The sequence below is a fragment of the Adiantum capillus-veneris genome, chromosome 22 (genome assembly GCF_014529385.1).
Source record: "Adiantum capillus-veneris isolate H3 chromosome 22, ASM1452938v2, whole genome shotgun sequence".
Classification (NCBI taxonomy): Eukaryota; Viridiplantae; Streptophyta; class Polypodiopsida; order Polypodiales; family Pteridaceae; genus Adiantum; species Adiantum capillus-veneris.
Window position 1 is genome coordinate 60,042,736 of NC_140952.1, and position 19,100 is coordinate 60,061,835.

Sequence of the window (19,100 nt, forward strand, 5' to 3'; positions counted from 1 at the left end):
GCAGGTCACATGGGAGACAGATTCATTGTAGCTTTGTGGATTTCCGCAAAGCATTTGACATGGTACCGAGAGCTCAATTGATGCGTAGATTGCAGGAGATGGGGGTGTCCATAGTGTTGATTTGGGGGATTATGGCTCTATACAGATCAGTGATGGGACATGTACGCACTCTGGAGGGGATATCTGATTTAGTTCACTCCACCATTGGGGTGAAACACAGTTGCCTGTTGTCTCCTACTCTATTTGGTATGTATGTTGATGAGGTGTCTGATTACATTGACAGAGAGGGTGATAGAGGTGCCCAGCTGGTAGGGACGTGGATCCCATTGTTGTTATATGTTGATGATATGTGTTGATCTCTGACTCACAAGAGGGTATGCAGCGACAGTTGGATGCATTACACAGTTTTGAAAGGATAGTGGATTGTCTGTAAACCTTGGTAAAACCAAGGTTATGGTGTTTAACACCACACTAGAGTGGATCAGGAGATCAGAACCGACTTTCACATATGGTCAGGAGATTGTAGAGTATACAGATGCATACACTTACCTTGGGGTTGTCTTCACTAGGCCAAGGTTTTCTTTAGGGAGAGTAGCAAAGACTAGACTGACTAGAGCTTTTGCGGCCTTGGGAGGCTTGGAGAGGATGTGTTCGCAGGTTCAGTTCCAGGAACCTCGGACAAAGTTATGGCTCTTTGATACTTTTGTAGCCTCAGCTATGTTGTATGGGGTGCAGATATGGGGAAATTCTGTAGGCCAGGATGGTTGGAGACGTATAGAGAGGCCCTTGGTATCTATGATCTCTCCACTGATCACAGCCAAGGCCTCCGTACCCCACACTATCATTCGAGCAGAGCTAGCTGCCCCTCCTATGGAGATTGAGACGCTTACCAGATCAGTCTCCTTTGTGCACAGCTTGTGGGATACTACTAGATACAGATATGCTAGACTAGCCCTTGAGTCTTCCAAACAGTTAGTTCTTCAAGGAGACACTTCATGCTGGTATGCACAGATGACATCATGGTTTCAGACGCATTACTTCACCATGGACAGGCTGCCCCCTTTCCAGTTTTCTCTTAAGGCACCCTCAATGTCTCTTACACGGGTGGAGATTCCTAGACTCATTCGTCAGGACCTGATCCAGCTAGATACCAGGAGGACATGGATAGAGCCGCCACAAGAGATGGGCACGAAGATGGCTTTCTATAGAGAGCATCTTCTCCACCTCACAGGAGATGGGTTTGTGATTCGACCCAGCTACATGGACAAACATATGTCTCATGGTTTGCGGTGTGCCATTGGTCAGGTACGCACATCCTCACATCAGCTCGAGATTGAGACCGGTAGATTCAGAGCGATACCCGTAGACAACAGGATATGCCGCTTATACTAGCTAGAGCCAGAGACAGAGCTACATTACATATGTCATTGCACAGTGGACTATGAGATACGGGGCCGTTTCCACTGCTTCTTCAGAGAGGGTTTCGGTCCTTTCTCTAGGGTCATGAGTTATGACGATCACAGATGTCTTGGGCTATATCTACTTGAGTTACACACACATAGAGACACTTTACTGGGGAGAGATAGAGAGAGACAGTCCCAAAGACAGATTACAGATTTCTTTTCACTAGATATGGGACAACCAAAGGAGCAGTCATCACTACAGAGCTCGGCCCACACTCATTCGACCACTACCGGCACTCTCATCGACCAAGCACTGGAGCTACGGAGATCCAGATGGCCACGATTGAGGAGAGGGGCTACACAACATCGACGGAGACTACAACAAAGGATTCGAGCCATACTCTCTCGACATCCAGAGTGCAGATGAGGATGGATTCCAGTAGTAGTATCTTTGTTCTAGTTCTTTTGTACCCATACATGGTATTAGATTCACCATTTTGTAACAGATTGGTCTTATAGGTCATTTTGGCCTTTTGAAGACGTTAATAAAATGTTTCATTTCATTTCATCTCTCTCTCTCTCTCTCTCTCTCTCTCTCTCTCTCTCTCTCTCTCTCTCTCTCTCTTTCTTTCTTCCCCCACACTATTGTTATATGCTGATGATATTGTGTTGATCTCCGACTCTCCAAAGGGGATGCAACGTCACTTGGATGCTTTTGCATAGGTTTGCCCATGAAAGTGGTTTGTTTATCAACCTTGGTAAAACCAAGGTTATGGTGTTTAATACCAGCCCACAGTGGATCAGGAGGTCAGCACCCGCATTCACATACGGCCAGGAGACAGTGGAGTATACAGATGCTTACACTTACCTTGGAGTGGTCTTTAGTGTACCAAGGTCCAGCATTTTCATTGAGGAGAGCAGTAGAGACTAGACTGACTAGAGCCCATGGAGCATTGGGTAGATTGGAGAGGATGTGTTCAGAGGTTCAGTTTTAGGAGCCTCGGACAAAGCTCTGGCTCTATGACACTCTAGTGGCCTCTGCACTGCTCTATGGAGTTGAGATATGGGGACCTTCATTGGATCATCACGGGAGGTCAGGTCGCACTGATGGATGGGGGGACATGGAGAAGCCTCTGGTATATATGATCTCGCGGCTCATTAGAGCCAAAGCTTCAGTACCACGTGACATTATCCAAGCAGAGCTAGCTGCCCCCCCACTAGTGGTTGAGGCGCTCACAAGATCAATCTCCCTTATACACTGCATGTGGGAACTTCCCAGGGACATGCCCGCCTTGCACTTGAGTCCTCTTGACAATTAGCCATACAGGGAGATGCAGCATGCTCGTATGGGGGGATGACATCATGGTTTCAGGGCATGGATTCAGCATAGACAGATTGCCTCCCTTCCAGTACTCACTACATGCACCCTCTCTGACTCTTACACAGTCCGAGATCACCAGGCTCATCCGCCAGGACCTGACTCAGCTAGACACCAGGAGGACATGGATACAGCCAGCATAGGAGCTGGGCATGAAGATGGACTTCTACAGAGAGCATCTTCTCCAGCTTATGCAGGACGGTTTTGTGACGAGACACAAATACATGGATACCCACTTGTCTCATGGGATACAATGTGCTATTGGCCAGATACGCACATCTTCACACCAGCTACGGGTCGAGACTGGGAGATACAGCGGAGTACCGATAGAGGCAAGGACATGCCCCCTGTGTCACATAGAGCTTGAGACAGAGTTGCACTACACATGCCATTGCCCAGTCTACTATGAGATACGAGGCCACTTCCACTACTTGTTCAGAGAGGGCTTTGGACCACTCTCCAGAGTCATGAGGTACGAGGACCAGAGATGCTTGGGTTTGTTTTTGCTCGAGCTGCGCAGACATAGAGAGATCCTGATGAGAGGAGAGGCCAGCTAGTCTCAAAGACACATCACAGATTTTTTAGAGTAGACACTGGACACCCAGAGGAGCTACTTCCACAACAGAGCCCACACTCGCCTCGCACCAGAGACACACTGATGGACCGAGCGACCGAGCTGGGGAGATCCAGACGCCCACGACTACGGAGGACTACACAGTATCGACGGAGGCTGCATCAAAGGATTCGGATCACTTTGGCCCGACATGCACGACGCCCAGTCAGACTACTGTCCATGGAGGAGATTGATGGGATCCGGCAGCGACCGATTTTGGATCTCCTGTGATTTAGCCAACCCAGCTAGCTGCTTATTTCACATCTAGCAGCTTAGGATTCCGGAGTATTCTTATTTTTGTTACTCTGACTTTGTATCACATCCACCACATCGTAACTTTCTGGTCTCATAGGTCACTTTGGCCTTTTGAAGACGTCGGAATGTGTGCGGTCTAGCTGGGAAGGTGCAAAACCATTCCGAAGAAATCCCCTCCCGCATGACTCCCAGCTACACCGGTCACCATGCAGTCGAGGTTTTTTTGGAATGGTCCCTAAGGGATCATTCCTTACACCTTATTCTCCTCATTACCAATTGGCAATTCCCAATCCTCCCTATTTTCCCAATCATTAATAATTTAATTCCTAATTCTAATTTTCCCTTTACCAATTTCACTCGATTCTCTCAATTTCTCTAATTCTCATTCTCTCAATTTCCCAATTCTCCTACAAATCAATGTTTTTATTTTCATAGCTTGCAAGTGGCAAACCAGAAAGGAAAATAACCATAATGTGTCTAAATGCTAATTTCTAAGTTTGATAATCATGTGATTAAGATGTATCCTACTGCTAGACTCTTTACTATTTAGGTACTATGGTTCCTATTACCTCTTGAAACCTATGTGTTTCATCTTAACATTTTTGAAACACAACAAAAAGGAACGAAACGAAACGCCTCCAAGTGAGAAAACACACGTAGCATTTCTTGTGACTATGCCCAAAACAGGCACATACCAGCATAGGACCAATGTGGGTAGTCATTGAGGGTTGTCTCACATCTCAGTGAGTTTTGGCAACACAAATGAATCAGCAAGGAAGGCAAGTCAAGAAAACAAGGTGAATCTACATGTTCAATAGAAGAGAAGAAGAGGAGGATTTTGATGTCATAGCAACAATCCCAAAAGACCTCAAAGATCTATCCGAAGCGCAGGTACTGGAGGTGCCAAAGGACAAAGTAAGTGGTGGATGTTCTTGAAGCAAACAAGGTTCTGGCGACAGCTAGGCTTCAGGTCTGTAGGCCTCAGCAAGGAGAACTTGAAGGGTATGTAAGAGTAATTGGTGGTGCTGATAGGTGTGAATAACCATCTGATAGAGCTTGAGAACAGTGCAAGGAAGACACCTGAGGGTGCTGCAGCAATGTAGACACTACAAGCAATTGAATGTAGACACTACAAGCAATTGAATGCAGACACGCTTTGCTAATGCTGCAGAGATGAGCTATGTGGGTCAAAGGAGAGGGTGAAACAGACCTTTGCAAGCTCTAACCTAGTTTTTCTCTAAGATTAATGCAGTGGAGAACATCAAGGAATGGACGATAACCTCAGGAAAAGTAGACCTGCTATCTCCGTAATTGAGGCCTCACGTTACAGGAGAGGAGCAGAATAGCTTGCCCTCCACTAGCATGGAAGGCACCTATAAAGGCAAGGCAACTCTTTGTACTCGCCAGTCGGTAACAAGCTGGTTAGCTTCACACCACACGTGCACACACACCCCCCCCTACACAGATGCGCACCACAATATGTTTCTTGCTCAACAGACACACAGCATTATCAGTAATAAACAGGGTTGTTATTTCATACATTGTGGATGGGCTTTGGACATTGTCTCGGAATCCTGGTGATGTGAAATGTTCTTCCTAACTTCCTTCTCCACTTTTTCAAAGGCAAGATTCTCATGCTCTAGTAACTGTACTTTCTGCATTAACAGTTTCAATGACAGCATGAGATGTGACCGTGACATACGGATACGCTGGCAAAACTCATAACAAGGAGCTCCACCAACAGTATCATTCATATATCTAAATAATGAGGGAAAGGCCAAGAATAATTACTCAAATATGAATTTACCTTCTCAATCATTAGCTGAGATCCAGCTAATTGGCCTCTCAGGAATTTGCGCTTATCCATCACATTCCTTATTTGCATTTGCATATTCCTGTAGCTATTCACTAATTGCCTCTGTACCTCTGCAGCTTTCCAAGCATCCATTTCTTTATCTTTAGAAGAACAATTTCCATCATCCGTGTTCATAAACAAACGAGAATGCAGAAAAGTGTGCTTGTAGTCACTTGGCTGAAGAAGAGACAAATCTTCCTTATGTTCTGCAAGCCAACCACTGCATCATAACTAATTACATATTTAAACAAATCCAATAGATACAACATTCTCAGTGTGAAAGACCTCTTGCGTAGCACATGCAGAAATAATATGCTGGTCTATTATAACTATCAACATGGTCTCTCAACAACTAACAGACAGTCATGAATGTTGTCAAAGATAGACTGGCAATAAATCTTGCACACAATCGCCTGGCAGCTGGCATACTGGCAATGCTTGTTGCTGCATAAAAGAAGTTAAAACAGTGGCAGAGGCTGTGTCATGTTTTCATTAAAAAGATGGTGGGGGTGCAGCTTGGCAAGCTTCAGTGACGAAGGGGCAGCAAGTTCCTGAAGGCAGCACCACGCTGACTCTTGCTGATGGTAGTACAGCAAAATAGTTAACAGCTATGAATCTAGCCAGAAAACCAGCTTGGGTCAAAGCAGAGAAGTACAACAAGGATTTTCTTGCTAGTGAAACTCTTGCTGAGCACAGAGAAACTCTTCATTTACAATTTAAAAATGAAAAAAACGAGGTGAAGACTTATGTTGGCATTTTGAAAGAAAAAGTTGAAAGAAAGTCATCGGCTTAAGATGAAAGGACTATTTACAAACTAAAATAAGTCTTTTTAGAAGAAAATTTTGAAAAGGAAGTCATGAGGCTCTTCAATGAGGGGACCCATTTGTAAACTAAAAATTTGGATTCAAAAACTTGTACGCCTTTCTCCTTGTTCTCTAAGGCATGTTTTAACATATCAAAAATCCCAAGAATGATACACTTTGGTCACATGGTAAAGCATGGAGCACAAAGTTCGAACTATGGCATACTAAGCCGTGTCCTTACTCATCTATCATCATGTGTTGCAGATTTGAAGTCAAGAAAGGTATCAGAAGAGATTCACATAGTCATGTGGGAGGAGGACTGTAACAACTTGGACATCCAAGTCTAGATTTTGTCGCGACACAAAAGAGATTCACTTCAAAACACTTCACAATTCAAGAGTCGACACGGCCCGGCTTAGTTCCATGCCAAGAGAGATTGGCCCCAAAGACTGGCGCCCCTTTCGGTATTTCTTTTATATTAATCTTTGAGCAAATACGACTTTCGTGGGTGCTCGCTCTCAGACTCTGCGTCCAGATGCCCTAAGAAGTGAGACCCTCGGGTCACTTATAAACATTACAAGGGATGCTAAAAGCAGAGCCCCAAAAGCGTTAAACTCAAAAGCTTCTAACTCAAAATCTGCCAACAAAAAGCAGCATGTAAGGTGCAACGGAAGAGAATGTTGAACATTGCTCAAGATGAGTGCTCCAAACTGTGCCCAAGGTTCCTTTTTCTTACGGAAGGGAGAGCCTTCCGTTCCTTTAGTGAGAGAGTGCAAATGATCACAAACAAAGTGGCAAACACTGTGAATGAAGGTACTGAGATTGAGAGAGAGAGAGAGAGAGAGAGAGAGAGAGAATACGACGCCAGAATGTTGTCAAACCCTCCTCCGAAGGCCCCACTCTCTATGGCAAGAGCGGTCTACTATTGATTGCACAAATCTCTACAATGCAATGGACTTGCCGACGATGAGGACGACGACAAGACGGGCTGAAATTTGAAAACGCTAAGGGCTGAAATCTGCAAATCTTTATCTGTTGAATTATGACTCTATGTCGGTGACGACAGAGATGATGGCGACGCGACGACGATGCGCTGAAAACTGAAAACGCTGGTCTATCTGCTGGTCCTATCGCGGAGAAACTGCAAAACGCTAGGTTGCCTGCTGCTTCAAAAACGCTAGGGCTGATCTGGGGTCTACTGCACAAAACGCTAGTGATCTGCTGTGTCTGCTGTCGCCAGGCTGCTGCATCTGCAAAATGCTGGGCTGATCTGCACTTGAAGAAATGTTGGGCTGTTCTTGGCTAAAAACGCTAGGTGATCATGCCCAAGGGGTCTTACCGAGAAGGTGCACTGTTGAACACAAAGTTTCTGCTGCCTCTTCTACCAAAAAGTGCTAGCGCTAGGGTTTCTTATATACTGGCTGAGTCAAATTGCCCTACCCAATTTCCCAACAGAAGTCACTTAAAAATAATAAGTGAAAAATGGCTAAAATAGGGAAAATAGGTTTTCTGCACTTAAAAATGCTCCTGATGGAATCTGATGGTAATGCTGATGATCATGCTAGGTGCAACCAGAGGATATGCATCTACTCTAAGTGTCTGGACATGCACAGCCTGCGAACAGACTCACAAAAGTGCCAGAACACTTCCTAGGCTAGACTGACTGAACTGGACTGAACCCTTGTCATGAAGTAGCTTGTTCACGTAGACATAGGGTTAGATGTGCATGACATCCCCTCCTTTTCAAAGTGAGGTACGGGTACCAAAGTGTATGGCGTCGAGGGAGATCGCCAACAGCATCTGGAATCCTGGAAAGGACTCTTCACCGGCCCACTCTGATTCGTGGGTCATGCGATACTTGAACTTCATAAAGGTCTGCAACGCTTGCTTCTTTGGGCCGCGCCGAAAGTGACACAAAGTCATAAGTGGCTCCTTCAATGCTTCAACTTCGTCTTTAGTCATGCGTCTACCTTCTTCAAGAATCTTCGAGGATGAAAATTCCTGAAACCACTTCCAAGTTCCAACACAAAAACATGAACATACCCATTCCATGTAAAGTGACTAGAAAAATTCTAGTCTTCTTTAAAGACTGTGCATGCAATGCAAATGAACAAAGTGACGGAGTGTCAAACCGTTCATCAAACACACGCAAACAATAGAATCGAAACTTGTCTTTCTGATCGAAATCTATCAACTCTGGCAAATCACAATGGAAATGCCGATGCTTGATGCTCAATCCTTCTTGTGATCTTTCGGATATTGTGTCATGCCAAGGAAGAGACATGGAATGTGAATTTCTTAGGTGCAAACATTTCATCTTTTCATGAGTAATCCGCATACATCCGTGCTCATTCATGAGTGAATCGTGATCATCGTACCATATGTCATGCCTATGAAAAGGTATAACATAAGGACGGTGACTACAATACAGAAAAGCATCACGAATAAAGCACTCGAACAATGCGTGCTGACTAATCATTCGAACACAGAATACTTCCTCTAGGGGGTTCTTTGGACCTCGACTTGAGAGCCAAGATTGGTTCTTTTGATCGATCGGATCTGCAATGAGGTTAGCTTCACTAGACAAAGTATCAACTAAACTATCATCCTTGTGAACAATCACAGCTTCTTCCTGCAAATCATCATGCTCGTGAATAATCACATTTTGATCATGCAAATCATCATGCTCGTGAATAATCACATCTTGACTATGCAAAACATCATGCTTATCATTATCATGCAAATCATGTGTGTCGTGCTTTGAAGAAGAAAAGACTGAGAGAGTCTCCTTCTCCTGATTCTTTTCAATCTTCACTTGCACATTAGAAATGAGAGATGAAGAATGAACAACTTGCTCTCCACGAATGACAATGGGAGAGTCACTTTTGGCATTGAAAGTGAACGTATTTTCCGCCCAATCAATGAGAGGATTATGCTCACGAGACCATCGAATGCCTAAAAGCATATCACATCCTGAAAGAGGAGATACAAATTTTCTGCGGAAGGACACTTGTTGAACAGTGAACAAAACATCAAGGCACTCTTGCAGGATGAGAGAGTCCATACCGGGAGAGAAGCCTGACACCTCGAAAGGAGATGTCTTGCTGACCTCCAAGCGGGCTCTTTCGACAAGAGAGTCACTAATCAAATCATGTATTCATCAATGGGAGGATCATGAGAAACTCGGGTCACTCGTGTTCTCATTTATTGCATTGACAGAGGAAGTGGGTTCTGTGGGTTCTTTAGATTCATTAGATTCAAGCTTAGGACATGTTCTTTTTATGTGACCCTTGATGTGACAATGAAAACAACCACCTTCCTTAGAATAAATGCTTTGTTCTTCCGACGTGATGTATCCTCCTAAAATTCCTTTTTATGCCTTTTCATCTGGAGTGAGCTTAGGTTTAGCAATTGTGTTAGCTTTACCCTTAGGTCCATTTTGATTGTTCTTTTCTGAGAGACTAGAGGAAGATTGGTTAGAAGAGTTACCGTTCTTACCATTCTTACCGTTCTTACCGTTCTGAGGATTCTGAGAGGTACTTTGAGAAGTCTTGTATTCCTTAGGCTTTCCCTTGTTGTGCTTCATCTCCTGTGTGAGAGCACTCGCTACCGCCTTGTTGAGATCTACGGGGTCGAGGACTTCGACATCAAACCCGATATAGTCGTCCAACCCGAAAATGAAAGCCTCCTTGCGCTCATCCAATTTGCGTAATTGGGTGCCGAGCTGCAAAACACGGTTAGAGAAAGACATAACTAGCAAACCATTTTGCTCGAGACTACGCCAATCGTCCTTCAACCGTGCTAGGTACTGTGGGGGCATAAACCGCGCCTTGAGCTTGTCTTGGAAGTCGGCCCAATTGAAGGAAAGGGGCACGCCTTCCTCGGCTTCCTCTAGGTGCGCGGCCAATTGTGCCTCTTGCCATGCGTGGTACCAATTAATGGCATCACCGGCAAGGTACATAGCTACCGTCAAAACCTTGCTATTTCCTGTCTTCTTAGTTGTCGCAAAGTAAGCATTAAATTGATGCAACCAAGAATGAATAATAGTAGCATCCATCTTACTGTCATACTTACTGAATGTCAGCTTCTCTGTGGCGGGGTTGTTGGAGTCCAAAACTTTGCTTGTGCTACTTGAAGAACTACCAACTTCTTTGACTGGCTCGCACTTCAAGGTGAGTACTTGTCGGACCAACTCTTGCATGCGTTGGTCTCTCAACGCGTCACGTTCTTACTCCAAGGCCGCTCTTCTTTCTTCACGCTCGCGATCCAAGATTGTCTTTCTTTCTTTGCGTGCTTGGCGCTCGCACTCCAAGGCAACGCAATTCGCTTCTTGTTGTGACATCATGTCCATCATCGACTTGACCAAAGCCTCCATAGGATTTGGTACAATCCTTGGCGTAGATGGGGAAGGAGGAGGGTCGGAAAAACCTCAGGGTGGGGAAAATTCTTCTTCACCACCCTCATGCTCATCACCTTCATGCAAACTATCCATTCCGCTTCGGGTGATGCTCCATAAACTGAGATCTTTGGTTCTTAAGTTCAAGAGGAACTTTCGGGTCTTGTGGTTCTTGGTTCTTAAGGTTCTTGAGGGTCTTGAGGGTCTTGAGGTTCTTGAGGTTCAGGAGTCTTGAGGTTCTGGAGTCTTGAGGTTCTTGAGGTTCTTCTTTCGCTTGCAATCTGTGTTAGAGAAGGATCTTCTCTTACCCGAGCTCTTCTCTATCCCGCGGGCGCACCCCTTGACGGCCTTGCGCTCACACCAAGGTTGCTTTTTTCCACCTCACGTCGATTGGCCGGCCGCTAAGTGCACAGTCCGCTCTCAATGAGTGAAAAGAGAAACAAGGGGAGGCTGGACAAGCCCTTCTTTCTTGGGTTTCCTGTTACTCTTCAAAAACACAATTAGGAATCGGCACGCCCAAGTGGACTTGGGTTACGTGCAACCGCAACAAGCAAAAAAAATTATGTGGTTCTTGTGGTTCTTTCCTTGAGTGATATAGAACATTGCCAAAGCTGTGATACCAATGTAAGGTGCAACGGAAGTGAATGTTGAACTTTGCTCAAGATGAGTGCTCCGAATTGTGCTCAAGGTTCCTTTTTCTTACGGAAGGGAAAGCCTTCCGTTCCTTTAGTGAGAGAGTGCAAATGATCACAAACAAAGTGGCAAACACTGTGAATAAAGGTGTTGAGACTGAGAGATAGAGAGAGAAGAGAATACGACACCAGAATGTTGTCAAACCCTCCTCCGAAGGCACCACTCTCTATGGCGAGAGTGGTCTACTATTGATTGCACAAATCTCTACAATGCAATGGACTTGCCGACGATGTCGACGAGGATGAGGACGACGACGAGAAGGGCTGAAATCTGAAAATGCTAAGGGATGAAATCTGCAAATCTTTATCTGCTGAATTCTGACTCTATGTCAATGACGACGGCGATGATGGCGACGCGACGACGATGCGCTGAAAACTGAAAACGCTGGTCAACCTGCTGGTCCTATCGCGGAGAAACTGCAAAACACTAGGTTGCCTGCTGCTCCAAAAACGCTAGGGCTGATCTGGGGTCTACTGCAAAAAACGCTAGTGATCTGCTGTGTCTGTTGTCGACAGGCTGCTGCAACTGCAAAACGTTGGGCTGATCTGCACTTGAAGAAACGCTGGGCTGTTCCTCCTAGAAGTAGAGGATGTTCTTTGAGTTTTTCTTTCTATCCGAGGATGGAAGTTTTAGTTCCGGCCTTAGTGGATTCTTATTCATCCCAGACGAGGTGCATGTGCTGGTGCATGTGTTGGAGTTCGCTTTGACAAACAGAGGGGGACTCTTGTATAACCATCCGGCTTCTAAGGATCAACCATCAACTATGGAAAGTGTATCGGCCAACACGCAATTAGCAACCTATGCAAAGGCAAAGTTCTCAAGGAAGCCATCAATTTGTTTGGCTCGGGATTGTGAAGACAAAAGCAAATGCATGAGTTCGCTAGAGGACAGAGGCAAAGGCAAGCTTGACAAGGACGGCAGGGCTAGCTAGTACTCAGTTAGCGGCCTCAGCACGTATTAAGTTCTCAAGAGATCTGGCAACCCATTTGCCTCGGAATTGTAACGTCCAAGGCACGATTCAAATCTCACAAAAGGACAAAGTCCATTGACGAGGACAATCGGACCAGTGCTCAGTTAGCTGCCTCTATACCCTCGAGGTCTAAGAGTTGTTGATATAAATGCGAGAAGACGCTTTGTGTGGCTCACTAATGCGCAGCCAAAGGCAAAAGCACTCACGAGAGGACAAAGGCAAAGTCAAAGGCAAGCAGGACAGAGATGACGATGATAAAGATTTGACAGAGGAGATCGGCATAGCACACGTGGTGGTGGCCACAGAGACCACGACACTAGATTTCTAGTCAGGTAGCAGTTGCTGCAACTAACTTCAACCAGATAGAGGCAAACAGAGATGACGATGATAAAGATTTGACAGAGGAGATCGGCATAGCACACGTGGTGGCGGCCACAGTGACCACGACACTAGACTTCTAGTCAGGTAGCAGTTGCTGCAACTAGCTTCAACCAGATAGAGGCTTGTGAGCGGCAAAGAGGGGCAAAAGAAGCTCCCTACAAATGATTTGGACCCATGTGTTGGTGTTCAAGTTATCAGTGTTTAAACCTGTGGGTCAAAGTTCAAGGCACATGCATCTAGCAAGGAACCACTGCGATGTATAAAAACACTACGGATGAGCGCACCGTTGATGTTGGCCGGATTATGGAAAGGATGTGTTTCTTCATTGTCTAGGAAAGTTTGAACGTCACAGTTCACGAATAAGGATTCTTGGACATTGTGTTATCTACAATTCAATTTTCTAAGAAGCAATCGATGCTCAAGATGGCATTCTTCTACGGTAAAAAGTTGGTGGTAGCATAACCGAGGTGTATCCCGTAGTAGACATACTAGCAAACTAGCAGATGCTCCTAGTCACCACGGCTATGTTAAAGTTATAGCATCTCAGGTGAATAGACGAATGTGATCCCAGTTTTTAATTTGGCTTTAGGTATTTATTTTACTTATTTGTCAAAGTCTTGGGTAGGGCAATTTACCAAGGGGGGTACCTAAGGGCCCCCAGGCTAGTATATAAGCACCACCTTGCCCCCAGTGTATAATCAGTAATTCATTGCCCAATTGGTTGGTTCAACATTCTCTCTCTCTCTCTCTCTCTCTCTCTCTCTCTCTCTCTCTCTCTCTCGTATTCTCCCCATTGCTCTAGCTTGCACATCGTCGACTTTGACAAGATAGTAGTTTAGGATTTCATTTTGTTCTTATTGGCTTTTTGGATACCTAAAGATACCCCATCATTGTACATTGATTTGTCTCATAGGAAAATTTGGACCTCCCTCAAATATTAATATATTCTTTCTTTCTTCCTCCCCCTCCCCCCCCCCAAACTCTCTCTCCCCTATTTCCTTGTCGTGCCTCGTACACTTTTGGTGTATTTTCATTCCTATGCGCTACTTGTGCAGATCCCCCTTAAGAGCGCTCCTCTTGGAAATCGGATAAGGCGCTACTGTCTTTCTCCATGGACCAAAGCATGTGCCTTGATTTTAAAACCCTCGTACAGGCCCCAAACCTTGGCACCCCTTTCGGTATTTCTTTATATTGCTTCAACAAGGTACATCCATGGCTCTGCTATGCATCTCCCGTGGGTAGACTGCACGAGTGAGAGCCCATGGGTCTTATTTAAAGGCCCTTGGCCTCTAAAAGAAATTTACATGAAAAAGCATTCAAACTCAAAAGCTTCTGGTTCAAAAGCTGGCGCGGAAAAGCGGCTAACGCAAATTATGGAAATTTGTACACCTGCCACGTCAGCATGTTGCAACGCGAATTGCAGAAGTCCGTACAATCGGCCACATCATCCCCTTTCGGTATTTCTTTATATTGCTTCAACAAGGTACAACTCCCATGGCTCTACTATGCATCTCTTGCCGATAGACTGCCAGAGTGAGAGCCCATGGGTCTTATTTGAAGGCCCTTGGCCTCTAAAAGAAATTTACATGAAAAAGCATTCAAACTCAAAAGCTTTTGGTCCAAAAGCTGGCACGGAATAACTGCTAACGCAAATTACTGAAATTTGTACACTTGCCACGTCAGCATGTTGCAACGCGAATTGCAGAAGTCCGTACAATCAGCCACATCATCCACGCAAATCACAGGCGTCCGTACAGCTGCCACGTCATCAGTAATTTACGCAACAATTGTGTGTGTGTGTGTGTGTGTGTGTGTGTGTGTGTGTGTGTGTGTTCTCTAGTGACTTGGGCCCCCATCGGACGGAGTCCCATAAGTTGGTAAAACTTTGATGATTTTGCCCGACTTGTCAAGGATCTGTAAGTTGGTGAGAACTTCTACTGCTTCTAATTTTTCTAGGATTTAGGCCCCTCGGCCGGGATCTGCAAGTCGGCTTAAGTCGACATCCCCCCCTTTTGTAAGAAGAGTAATCGTCCGCAACTACCGTATATCTGCAAAACAACCCAAGTTAGCTCAAAAATTTCCGAGGGTCATTCTGAGGGACATTCCGAGGGTCATTCAGTATCATACCCAAACCGTGTTGATATGTAACGGGTGTCTCATTCCATATCAGAGCTCTTGATATTCCGACGCGGTAAAATTAGCCATCACACCCACACCGCGCTAACCTTGAACGGGTGTCTTGATGCACTAAAACTACACACCCAGGCAATCTCATCCAATTAGGAATATTCGGTGGTTGGCACATCACAATGCAACACAAATGCTCACATATGCATGTTGCAAGACACAACAAATAGTGTCAATAAGCACTCCCCCGAGACAAACTGTCACAAGACGGGCACCACGTGCCAATAGAAAAGAACAGACTGAGCAGACTTTTAGCACTTCAATAACAACTGAACTGAGAGAGAGAGACGACACGCGACACGGAGTGGCGGAATTCTACCCCAGAGAGTATTGGCCCCAAACCTTGGCGCCCCTTTCGGTTTTACTTTATATTGCATCAACCCAGTACAAGCCGGTACTCTAGACTCTGCACCTTCTCCAAGAAGCATGCCAAAGAATGAGCCCTAACCTCATATTTAAAGGCCCTTGGCCTAAAAAGAAATTACAGTGAAAAGCCTTCAAACTCAAAAGCATCTGGTCCAAAAGCAAAGCCAAAAAGTTGCCAGCGCAATTTACGAAAATCCGTACAGTCCTGCCACGTCAACACCGCCAGCGTGAAAAGCGGAAATCTGTACAGTTTTGCCAAGTCATCAGCCAACGTGATTTTCGGAAATCTCCGTACAGCCTGCCACATCATCATGTCAGCGCAATTTTTGAAAATCTCCGTACAGCTGCCACGTCATCAGCTTTTGCGTGGGTCCTGCTTTATTTTAATTCCTTTATGTCACTGGGGCCCCATCGGATGGGGTCCCCATAAGTTGGTAGGACTTCTTCTTCTGTTACTTGTTGTTTATGCCCCTCGGCCGACATCTACAAGTTGACTCCCTTCTTCAGGGCGTTGACACGTCAGCAGTTTGTGACATCTCCCCTGCTTGAGAGAGAGTAATCGTCCGCAATTACAGCATATCTGCAAAACAACTCAAGTTAGCTCAAAAATTTCCGAGGGACAATCAGTTTGCTCTTTTTGTTAAGGAGTTAGCTTCTCTTTTTGGCTCTTTTGATCAAGGAGTTAGCTTCTCCTTTCGTCCAGATCGGAGCTCTTGATATTCCGGCGTAGTAAAATTAGCCATCACACCCAGACCGTAATGATCTTCCACGGGTGTCTTGACGCACTAAAATTACATACCCAAGCAATCTCATCCAATTAGGAATACTCAGTGGATGGCGCATCACAATGCAACACAAATGCTCACATATGCATGTTACAAGACATAGAAACATAAAGCCGCCGATGAACACTCCTCCCGCATAACCTTACAAGGTCTGGGCCGGGAGATATTCAACGACTCCCTCATCACTTCTCCCACATAACCTAAAAAGGTCTGGTCCGGGAGATATAGAGGCCTTTTACAACCAAACGCCCCCAGACCACAGCCTGCGTCGTTTGGAGGTGCTGAGAGTAGCCACTGCTCAGACTTCTTAATACTCCTCCCGCATAACCATCCAGGTCCGGGCCAGGAGTCAAAAACAACACTTTTCAATCAGAAATTCTCACTACTCCACCCGGGAGTAAAATCACCAATCATTGAAACCAGTATTAAAACCAGAGTCAAACATTTCAATTCGGCACCAAAACAACTTCAAAACAGATACCATCCATTTCAAACAAATTCCAAACAAGATTACCAAAAATAAGTTCTCAAAAAGAAGTCAAACTTAAAAAGCAATCTCGACACTTGACGAGCTCGAAAAGTCGACCGACTTTCCATCCTGAAACCTACACCAAAAATTAGGGTAAGATTCCTTCCATAAGGTCGTAGCCGAGCACAACATGGTCCATCAGCAATTGGATAGACAATGTTCCTCTGGCCGACGATGGTAGTCCCAAGTCATAGCAATCACACTAGACCCGAGGTTATCAACAAGAGACACCTGTTGAGGGATGTCGAGGAATTTCAAGTTATAATCTGCTAGGGTTTCCATGGCAAGCATTTCAGGATACCCCACTCTGCCAGAAGTTGCACTCCAAAGGAAGATGTCAAAAACCATATCGGGCAAAAATTTTCTTGAAAGCTTGCCAAGTCCTTGGAAGTGTGCGGCTTGGTAGCTATAGACATCAACATCTGCATGGTACAGCTTTTGAGAAAAAGTTAAAACAGTGACTCGAAACAAATCTTGGATCCTTCTCTTGCAAGTAATATTTTTGGCTTATGCCCTGTAAGACATGAGCAGTGAAGACGGGAGTGCGCCCAATGCGCGATGAAGTAAGGGTGGGAGTGGCTCTATCTGTTCCTTGGTAGGACCGGTATGCTTTCAAAAAAGCACCCGCCTCATGCTCTCATACCATTGTCACAAGACGGGCACCACGTGCCAATAGAAAAGAACAAACTGAGCAGACTTTTAGCACTTCAATAACAACTAAACTGAGAGAGAGAGAGAGAGAGAGAGACGACACACGACACGGAGTGGCGGAATTCTACCCCAGAGAGTATTGGCCCCAAACCTTGGCGCCCCTTTCGGTATTTCTTTATATTGCATCAACCCAGTACAAGCCGGTACTCCAAACTCTGCACCTTCTCCAGGAAGCATGCCAGAGAATGAGCCCTAACCTCATATTTAAAGGCCCTTGGTCTAAAAAGCAATTACAGTGAAAAGCCTTCAAACTCAAAAGCATCTGGTCCAAAAGCAAAGCCAAAAAGTTGCTAGCACAATTTATGGAAATCCGTACAGTCCTGCCACGTCAGCACCGCCAACGTGAAAAGCGGAAATCCATACAGTTCTGCCACGTCATCAGCCAACATGATTTTCGGAAATCTCCGTACAGCCTGCCACGTCATCATGTCAGTGCAATTTTCGAAAATCTCCGTACAGCTGCCACGTCATCAACTTTTGCGTGGGTCCTACTTTATTTTAATTCCTTTATGTCACTGGGACCCCATTGGACGAGGTCCCCATAAGTTGGTAGGACTTCTTCTTCTGTTACTTGTTCTTCTTAGGGTTTAGGCCCCTCGACCGACATCTGCAAGCTGACTCCCTTCTTCAGGGCTTTGACACGTCTGCAGTTTGTGACACAAACAATCTACAGTATGAAACTACTCAACGACTACCTCATCACTTCCCCCACATGACCTAAAAAGGTCCGGGCCATGAGCTCAAAGGACTGGTACAACCAAATGCTCCTTAGGCCATAGCCTACATCACTTGGAGGTTTCAAGCATACAACCAAACACTCCCCAAACATCCCGTCTGCGTCGTTCAAAAATTTTCCAACATACAAAACATCCAGTCTGTGTCGTTTTCGAAGGTGTTCAAGCATACAGCGAGACGCTACCTAGACATCTCGTTTTCATCGTTCCGAGGTTCAGAGAATATCAAAACAACATTTCTCACTGCTCCACCCGAGTGATTTACTCTACCAAGGAGAAATCACCAAGAATTGAAACCTGTATTAAAACCAGAGTTAAACGATTCAAATCGGCACCAGGACATGTTTAAAACAGATATCATCAATTTCAAACAAACTGCATACAGTGCTTTCTCAAATAGCGTTCAAAAGTATCCAACTACAAAACAACTAGAAAATTCATTCAGGTTTTTGTTCTTACAGCCGAACTTTGAGAACGATTGGCTTGCCATCCTGAACGTGCACCAAAAATTAGGGTTAGGCTTCTTCCAAAAAGTTTTTAGCCGACCACATGGTCCAGAAGCTATTGAATGGTAGAACCTAGCTTAGTCAGCCAGTGTTCCTGTAGCGATGATGGTAGTCCCAAGACGTAGCAATCACACTGGACCTCCAAGGTTATTAGCTCGGGAAGAGACACCTGTTGAAAGATGTCGAGAAATTTCACATTGTAATCTGCTAGGGTTTCCATGGCAAGCATTTCAGGATACCCCACTCTACCAGAAGTTGCACTCTGAAGGAAGATGTCTGAAGGCATGTAACTTCGAGCAAAAATTTTCTTGAAAGCTTGCCAAGTCCTTGGAGTGTGCGGCTTGATAGCTATAGACATCAAGCACTTCATGGCATTGCTTCTGAGAAAAACATTGGCTCGAAAGATCCGTTTGCGTTAATTCATAGGGTTCGTCAAGACGAACTCCTCCTTTATCTCCTGCTTCTCTTACAAGTGGTCTTGGGTTCTTTATGGCTTATGCCCCGTAAGTCAAAACGATGAAGACGGGAGCGCACC

At 45.2% G+C, this 19,100-nt stretch overlaps 1 protein-coding gene across 1 annotated transcript in view; it reads right to left on the reverse strand.

Annotated features, from left to right (window-relative positions):
- The window catches only part of LOC147429439 (uncharacterized), a 47,049-nt gene that overhangs the window by 23,666 nt on the left and 4,283 nt on the right, over positions 1 to 19,100 (reverse strand). Inside the window, exons 6-7 of the mRNA XM_086495687.1 lie at positions 5,457 to 5,724; positions 5,190 to 5,304 (exon numbers count right to left, since the gene is read on the reverse strand). Of these exons, the coding sequence (XP_086351813.1) occupies positions 5,190 to 5,304; positions 5,457 to 5,724 (383 nt within the window). The remainder of the gene's footprint in view (positions 1 to 5,189; positions 5,305 to 5,456; positions 5,725 to 19,100) is intronic.